General features: G+C 33.4%; 1 protein-coding gene across 1 annotated transcript; it reads left to right on the top strand.

The window, feature by feature from the left end:
• The first annotated feature begins 5685 nt into the window (after positions 1 to 5685).
• LOC149544352 (uncharacterized) lies at positions 5686 to 8604 on the top strand. The gene has a single exon (XM_089796392.1). The coding sequence runs from the start codon at positions 5701 to 5703 to the stop codon at positions 8602 to 8604; it is 2904 nt and encodes a 967-aa protein (XP_089652518.1). The 5' UTR covers positions 5686 to 5700.
• The last annotated feature ends 852 nt before the right edge of the window (positions 8605 to 9456 follow it).

Below are 9456 nucleotides of genomic sequence, written 5' to 3'. Positions count from 1 at the left end.
CAACAATCTCAACTCCTTCCAAAATATCCCAACCACCCAACAATGAATGCTCTTACAAAAGCCATAAAGACTCTTACAAGCTCTTACAAGCCATGATGAAGGGTCCTTATGAAGATATTATCCTTTGAGCCTCCTTTGTTGACTCATCCTTCCCCTTTCTTCCATCCACTCACCTTGTGACATGTGTCACTCCCTGATTGGTGCTAAACAAGCACAATCCATGTGCTCCCTTTTGAGTGCATCCTAGCCCTCCTTAAGCTTTCATCTTTCCTTCCATCTTAGCCCTCCATCCCTTAAGCCCTTAGCCTATAAATTGAATCCCCTCCCAAGCCATTTCAATCACAATTCATCAAGTAAAATTATAATGCCATTTTGAAGCCAAATCCATACTTTTGCATGCATCCACACCAAAAATCCCAAAAATCTCCATTGAAGCTAGTTTGAAGCTTGAGCATACATCCCAAACTAATCCATTAGACTCATCCCTAAATCAAGTAACTATCCTAATTGGGAGAGCCATTCCATGGCTCATATTCTCATTTGAGGGTTTCACTTTGTCCCTCATATATGTTATGTCTTTTATGCTAGTTAATGCTTTGTTCTTTTGATAGATTAGTATTACTTGCTAACATATTTCTCATATACACTTACTACTACTTCTAATGATGAAACTAAGCTTGCCGCTATAAAGGGCTCTATACAATAAGCCCAAAGCAATCACTACTTCAATAGGACAATCATTCACTTACAAATCACATAGAGAGATCCAATGTGTTGTTGCACACTATGATATTCTCTTCTGCTCTCTTCTCTCTCTGTGCTCTATCTCACTTATTAAATGGAAGACATTCCATTCTTTTTGTCTCCACACAAAATTTTTCCTCTCATTTCAAAATTTAAACTCACCTGCGGAGTTAAATGCTTCTGACTATTGGCTTCTCCCAAGTAGGTGAGCGTAGGGCTCAAAGAACAATAAAATTACATTAAAATTTCAAAAATTTCTTAGGGATTCAGATCCATATTTCAAAGCACCTTAATCAGTAGTATACCGCTATTTACCTTTCTTTTTAAAAAAATGTATTTTTGAAAAGAATTAACCTTGAATCTAAATGAGAAACTACAAGGACTAAGTTAAGAAAGTCCTAATGAAATACGCATGGTAGCTAGAGAAATGTTGCTTACTCTATTGAATCAATTTTTTTCTCCATTTTCTATTCTATGGGTATTGAGCATCGTGCATCTCTTTGAGCAGAACCATATTCTATGATTGATTTGGGATGATATAAGTAGTTTTATTATGAATTCTTTCACCAGAGATACTTTTGTCGGCACTCGAGATGCTTAAGACTTAATTTTTATTTACATGACAGGGAACATCCCAAACGCCAAGCTCAAAGGTCCAACATCTACTTTGTTGAGGTTTCCTGATATCTAATTTTTCATTACAGTTAATGTTATTACTTCTTTGTATAAGGATTCTGTGGATACAAAAGGACTTTACAGCCAAGAAAGGAACCACATATCTAATCTTTCCTCTTTTATGCAGATAAGATACTTTAAATTTCTAAAATTGCCATGTCCTCCTCTAGGAGTAATAGGTTTTCCAAATTCTAGTTTCTCCTAGAATTATTTCCAGATAAGTTACCAATCAGTCACCAAGTTCATGTCTGACACGTTTACTTGGCTTGATTTTTTTGAAGTACCACACGTTTTTGGTATAGGAATGGTAATTTTCTTAAAATCCCATTTGTGCCAGAACTTTTTCAAGATGCCAAACTTTATTTCAGGATACATAAAACTATCTCTATTTTCATTATAATTGTTTGATGATTCAAGGTTGTTGAGGGTGGCATTGTCTATGTAGGGGTCAAAATGTACTTTTATTAATTAATTTAAAATTCATGTATAACAGTTTTATGAATTTTAATATATTTAAAAAGACAAACAAATTGATTATGTAAGTACATTTTGGCCCCTCCATAGTAACAACTGTTGAGGGTCCTGCCCATATAATTTGCATAGTGTATCCTTACAATATAAAGAATACAAATTGACTACATGTTTTTTACTTGATCTGTGTGGTCAGATTTTTGTTTTCATAATAGAGACAAATACTTTTGAGCATGCACATTTTTCCTTTACCATACATGTACTTTTGTACATGGATTAAAAACTAAATTTTTAGAAAACTAATATTTTAGATCTAAGAGTTCTATCTCAAGATAATTCTTTTTTTATTGAAAGCTATTTAATTCTTTTTATGTATGGATGTCTAAGAGATAATTATGTTCACTAAGCTACATTACATTGGTTAATAAATTGATTTATGACTTTTTTGTACTCTAGTTTGTTGTCAAGTTACTCACACACTACTGGCCATATATTTCTTACTCTTATAAAAAAGAATTGTATAAGCTTGGAATTTTTAAGTTATTTGCCTAAACAAATTTTGATATTGCCTAGTATATTTGTGTCCAAATGCTTTGTTCCTCAAATATTTGCTCATTTCAAGGCCCTATTCTCAATTCTTAGAGAATCATGATTTCTAGGTTGTTTTATTATGTTTGTGCAACTACATGTATATAATTAGGTATCATCATGTTTATGTTCCATCCTACTCTAGTACTCAATTATATGCCTCAAAGAAATATCTAACATAAATGATAACTAGATTGCACACTCGTCGTTCTCCATTCTATAGAGATATGTCAATAACAATATCTTACTTTAACATACATTTGGTTATCCTATAGTGGAATATGTTATTCTTGGGGAGGCAATTGGACATTATGATTAAATGAAAATAATTGTCGAGTCGATTTGAAGTACAATAAATTTTCTTAGGATTGTTGCATAATTTGAATCAATTGCAAAAAAAATTGAATGCATTTTTTCCTCATTAGTGGAGCATGATTGCGATTGATAATATTGTTGTAATAAACGTTTCTATATCATGGGTATTTAGAAATCTTCTTGATGAATTCTGGCAAGTCACAAGACAATAGTAAATAATTACCTAGGTGAATTTGATCAAAGACGTCTATATAGATCCACTGATACTTAGATGTTTTGTTCAACCTAAGGTGACATTAGATTTATGGATAAGGAAGCGGTATCTTTTGATAAATTCATAGGAACATGTGGTTTAGGCCACACAAGTATTTGCTAGATATTTGGAAGGTATGTCCAAAAACTTTTTAAATGTAACACTAGTAGAATTTTTTTTTGTCTAGACTCATTCAACATAAAAAATCTAACGCATTGGTGTTAGAGATAGGTAACCTTAAAAAAAATTCTTCCTTCTGTATGTTTCATAAACAATTTAATGCATTGGTGTTAGAGATAGGTAACCTTGGAAGTTTTTCTTTCTTTTGTATGTTTCATGGTTGCATACTTCATGCTCTAAATTATAAGGATAATTTAAGTGTAACAAATGACAATATCATTATTAATGTGTACAATAGTTTATAAATATATCTTTCCTATTAGAATCATAAAGATCATAGAATTAGCTGACACAAGTTTTAAATTAAAAATAAGATCGACAATTATTTTATTTTTAATTTTTTGCATCACTAAACCAACCTACCCTATGTGCATTTGAGAGAAACTATGCTTCCCTACAACTCTTGTTTATAAGAGTAAATATAGGTTTACCAAGGCTATATATTGTGATCCTTTTGCTCGTAACATGCACAAGTCCAATTAGGATGTAGAGTCATTAGATTTATACTCTAATTTTATTTAAAGTGCTTTATGAAATTAAAGGAATTCATTTTTATTCATTATTGTTCCCTTGACTAATGAAACTATGATGCATTTTTTTAGTTTTTATTTTAATCTGTATGGAAGAAATGGATACATTAACTTAACTATAAGTACAATATTAAAAAACACTACCAAATTTTTATGCTTAATCAAATTATCTTTTTAGCTTAAATTTATATAATAAATAACAATAAATCTATATATGTATATAACATTTTAGATAAAATTAATTTACGTTTTCCAATTCTCTTTTTAAAATGATTTTCAAAATAATATAAGAAAAAATAGTTTATTAAGATGCATAACAATTTTTTTAGGCAAGATCCTACAACACAATGGTAACTTATGAGCCTCTCATGTGGGAGGTTTTGAGTTCAAATTCACGTAACACATAAAAACTAAATAATTACAATAAATAACAATAACCAATAAATATGATGATGAATTTTAAATTTCCTACTTTTTCCTGTGTCTTTGGAAAACATTAACTTATAAAAGTAATATTTATTATTATTATTTACTTATTATTTTTCATATATATAAAACAAATGCATAAAATTTGAAAATATAGTTTTAATTTTTTCTTGTTTTTTCTCTATTTATGTGGAAAAGACAAGAAAAATTTATCAAATTCTCTCATCATGTGGAAGAGAAAAGAAAACATTATCTCCTCTAATTGCATGAAAAAGTAAAGAAAGCTTTATTATTCTTTACTTATGCTAAAAAGAACGAGATGTTATTCTTTATCTATGGAGAAAATAATGGAAACTATTATTGTTCTCTCATTAAGTAGAAAAGAAAAGAAAACTTTGTTGTTCACTATTTATATAAGAATGAAAAGAAATTGTTAATTTTTTTTAATCTATATAGAGAATAATAGAAAACATTTATCATCGATGTAGAAAGACGGAAGAAAGATAATAAAGGAAAGTACCTAGGGGGAACATCTAGTAGCAGCCCTAATCTAGAACTTGTAAATAGTAAGTCAAATTTTGCTGATTTTTTCACTTTTATTGGTGGGATAATGGATTAAAATGAAGTTTCAATTGGTGGGATAATGGATTAAAATGAAGTTTCAAACAGCTCATCCAATACTCAGTATGTTCATGCACCAATAATTGCTCAATCAACAATGTAAGTACTTCTCGTTAAATGTCTCAATAGTTTCTACAAAATGTTTGAATAGTGGTATACAGATGGGTCAATCACCAACTACAAAAGTTAATACATGATTGTCAATTAGTACATGTCAATCCATTCTTACTAGTATGTTTTACATTTTTTACTCCTTCAAAATAACAATTATAAGGTATCTGTGACAAAAATAATAAGATTTTGTAGAATGGAAGAGAAATGTAAATTATGTTATTTTTTCAAATCTTTCTATGGATATGCTTTGTTTATTTTTACCTTTCAATTTTTTAACGAGTAGGAAGGGAGATTAAAATTTCAATCTGTAGTCTGTAGCATTGTTGGAGTTGGTCCTCCACGGTCCGATTTTGTTTGCCTTACGAGTTATATGGAAATGGCTTGAAAACATTTCCCTCGCAAATACGCCACCTCTAAACAGATTGTGTCCTTCTGTAGACCCATCGTTTTCTATCACCATTGGCCTACTGAAGTCCCGTTCTTTCCGTGTAAATGGGAAGCAAATTTTCAGCATTATTTCCAGTCAAATAAAGTTGTTGCGGCGTTGTTAGCGTTAGAATAATCATTTTTCAACGCCGTGCTGTGTATGCCTAAATAATCATATCTTTTCCACGGTCTTGTGCTATCCAACATCATTCCGCTTCCTTCGCCTTCCATACAACTCGGAATAAAATAGAATTTATCCTTGAAGATTCTTTGGACTACTTTATTATTCAACCCACTGCGGAAGAATATTGGTACATTGTAAATTGTAAACTATAGTTATATCCACTCTTGTTTAAGATGTTTGGGAGCCTTGGAACTTTGTTGATATGCATAATAATACTGCAGATTCAATTCCCTTTCTCAACAGCCTGTTCAAAAGATGAACGAATTTCTCTGCTGGATTTCAAGGTTGGCCTAGTTAATCTTTCCTCCGGCCGGTTATCCTCTTGGCGTGGATTCAATTGTTGCCAGTGGGAGGGCGTTGGCTGCGATTATTATACATCCCATGTCATCACCCTTGATTTACATTATAAATTAGCTGATGGTAACAGCCAGGAGCTGAGTGGGAAGGTTAATCCGTCGCTGTTCAATCTGCACTATCTAGAGCATTTGGATCTGAGTGGGAATGACTTTAAAGGTGCTTCTATTCCTCCTCAGTTGTCAAAGCTGCACAGGGTTACATTTCTTGACTTGTCAAGAGCTAGATTTGGTGGCGAAGTTCCCCTGGAATTGGGAAACATGTCACGCCTGCGTCATTTGGATATTTCAGGTAACAAGTACTTGAATGTTAGTAACTTTGTAGTGTGGGTAACAAAACTAAGAAGCTTGGAATACTTAGGAATGGAGAATGTGAATCTGACATTGGCCTCAAAGCAGTGGGGTAAGGCCCTCAACAGTCTTTCGAATCTTAGACAGATTCACTTGTCTCGTTGTGGTCTCTCAGGTATTATTCCAGATCTCTCAAACCTCACCCATTTATCACATCTGCATATAGGTGACAATTCATTCCCGTTTGAACTACCCTCTTGGTTTGAGAACGTGTCCTCACTGGTTTCACTTGATCTCCATCACTGTAGTCTAAAAGGTTCCATCCCTTCAAATTTCATGTCCCAATCAAAATTGGGAAATCTTGTGCTTGCATTTAATTTTCACTTGAAGGGAAGCCTTTCTTGCATTCTAAACCACTCTTCCTCCCTTGTTGTGCTTTCTCTTGGTAGCTGCAATTTAACAGGAGCCATTTCACCCTCCATCGCAAACTTTTCAAAACTTGAAACCTTGGAATTCTCCCATAATAGTTTGCAAGGCAGTGTACCCTCTTCTTACGATAGCCTGTCGTGCCTTGAAACTCTGGACCTTACACATAACCAGCTAACTGGTCAGATTCCTCAGTCTCTTTGTCAGCTTCCGGCATTGCGTGAACTCCGTCTAGGCCATAACCAACTGTCAGGATCAATTCCGAATTCCATTTCAAATCTGGCTAGTCTAGAAGTGCTCACTGTTCCATCCAACAGATTAACGGGCAACATTTCACTGCACTTACTCGACAATCTAACAAGCCTTCAAGAGCTGGACATCTCTGAGAACCAGTTTCTCGTTAACATTTATCCAAGCTGGGCTCCTCAGTTTTCTCATCTGGAGTTCGTTGGATTGAGGTCTTGCAATATACATGGTGAAGTACCGGCATTTTTGTCCCAGCAATATCTATTGAAGGAGCTAGATCTCTCCAAAAACAACATTGTGGGAAATCTTCCTTTGTGGCTGTGGGATTTGCCTGATCTCCTTCTGCTCAACCTTTCAATCAACCAACTAGCAGGTTCTCTTCCGCACCAGATATCCCATAAGTTTTTGGGGGTGGATTTGCACGATAATAGATTATATGGCTCCCTTCCTGCTCTTGATTTTGTTAGATATTCATTAGACCTGTCAGATAATGAGTTCAATGGATCTATTCCAACAAGAATTGGCACATTATGTTTTTTATCATTGTCAAGAAATCATCTCACTGGAGAGATTCCAAATTTTACATTTAGCAGTTCAGATTATATGGTAAATTTGGACTTATCAAAGAACAAGCTGACAGGTATGATTCCTGCAAATATTGGGATGTTTTCTCAATTATCAGTTTTAAAATTGGCTCAAAATGCTTTGAAGAGGGAGATTCCAGAGGAGTTGGGAAATCTATGGACTCTTAGAGCACTGAATCTCAATGGCAACAGGCTGCAAGGTACCATTCCTTCATCCATTGCGAGTTGTACCGGTCTCCAAGTATTTGATTTGGGAAATAATAAATTTGAAGGTAATATTCCTATTTGGATTGAAAAGCTGACAAATTTAAGAATTTTTAGTTTAGCTTCCAATGACTTTGAAGGTAGAATCCCACCCCAGCTAACAAGTCTGCAGAATCTTCAAATTCTAGATTTATCTGGTAACCATTTATCAGGAAGGATTCCTCAAAGTATAAGCAAGTTATCTGCTATGGCCAATCAATCTCAAAGTATTGATCTACATCAGACCTTTTCATATTCAAATGGACTATATATTTTTAAGTACTCTCTTTATGGATCAGAAGTTAAGGACGAAGTAACGGTTTGGGTAAAAGGAAGGTCAACTCCATACAAAAGGATAATCAGTGTGGACAAGTTCATGGATCTATCTCGTAATAACCTGTCAGGCAGCATTCCTTCAGAGTTGGGATTTCTAAAAGGTTTAATATCTCTAAATATATCCAGTAATAATTTGAACGGTCCAATTCCAGAGTCTTTGGGAGCCATGGTTCAGTTGGAGTCTCTTGATCTTTCAAAGAACAAACTGTCAAGAAAGATTCCTCCAGAACTCTTAAATCTTACATTCCTTGAAGTGTTAAATCTTTCTGAAAACAATCTTTCTGGGTTAATACCACAGGGGAAACAGTTTTCAACTTTTGAGGCCTCTTCTTTTTTAGGAAATCCCAATCTCCATGGACCTCCCCTTGAAAATACCACACAGAGTCCTGACTTGGGTAGCAAAGTTAATCAGAAAGAATTGAACACTACAGTTGTTGAAAATGCAGATATAATGGAACAATGGTGGGCAGTAGGTTTGGGGTTAAGTTATGGAGTGGGATTTGCTATTATTATTGCAGTATTATGCTTCCACATAAAATGGAGAAACAAATGCTTTGCTTTGATGGATAATTTAATCTATCATCTGTTTGAACGTTGAATCCTTAAAGATGCACGATGAATGATGATCATAGCATTTGCTTGGAATATCATAGGTATGTACCTAATATTTATATTTGTATTTTGTTTAATGTTATAGTGTTCTGTAAAAGTATAATGTTTTTTATTAACTTGTAGGTAGTGTGCAAAATGTTTCAGGTCTTCAGGTCAATCTGCAGTTTGACCAGTTTGGACTATGGAATGTTGTGCCCATGTATCTTCTAATCTATGTTTAATAATGGATTGCTCAAATAGAAAGTACATTCTAGATACTCATGTTTGTGTCAATAGCAAATCCTTTTCTAGATTATTTTATTTATAGGGGATACTCCTGTCTGTGTCAATACAAAAATAATTTCTTCAGGATTTACAATCGATCTGCAATACTGTGAGTGAGATGTTCAAGAATCTAAAGTGATACTCGTACTATTACACAGCTGATTATTATATCAATCGACCATGTAACTTTTATATTTATCTTTAATTTACTTATCCAGCTATGTTTCAGGTCTTTTAGTGTACGATGTGACTAATATGGACTATAAAATGTTGATTAATGTATGCTTAATCTATGTTTAACGATGACTTCCTTTAATAGGAAGTACATGGGAGATATTATTGTTTGTATCAATAGAAGGGTCAATGTCTTGACTTTATTTGTAAATGTTACATACATGTCAAACAGTTTATTGTGCGAGATGCCTATAAAATAAAAATGATGCTTTATAATGTCATATAGCTGATTATTATTTTAACTGATCTTGTACTTTCTTCATTTTCTTATATACGTGGAAACTCTTCTAGTCATTCATAATTAACACTTACACTCAAACTTCAGTTTGTTCATAACAAA

The sequence above is a fragment of the Cupressus sempervirens genome, chromosome 8 (assembly GCF_028749045.1).
Source record: "Cupressus sempervirens isolate cs-2001-9-10 chromosome 8, ASM2874904v1, whole genome shotgun sequence".
In the NCBI taxonomy this organism is placed as follows: domain Eukaryota; kingdom Viridiplantae; phylum Streptophyta; class Pinopsida; order Cupressales; family Cupressaceae; genus Cupressus; species Cupressus sempervirens.
This window is presented reverse-complemented; position numbering and strand designations above follow the sequence as displayed.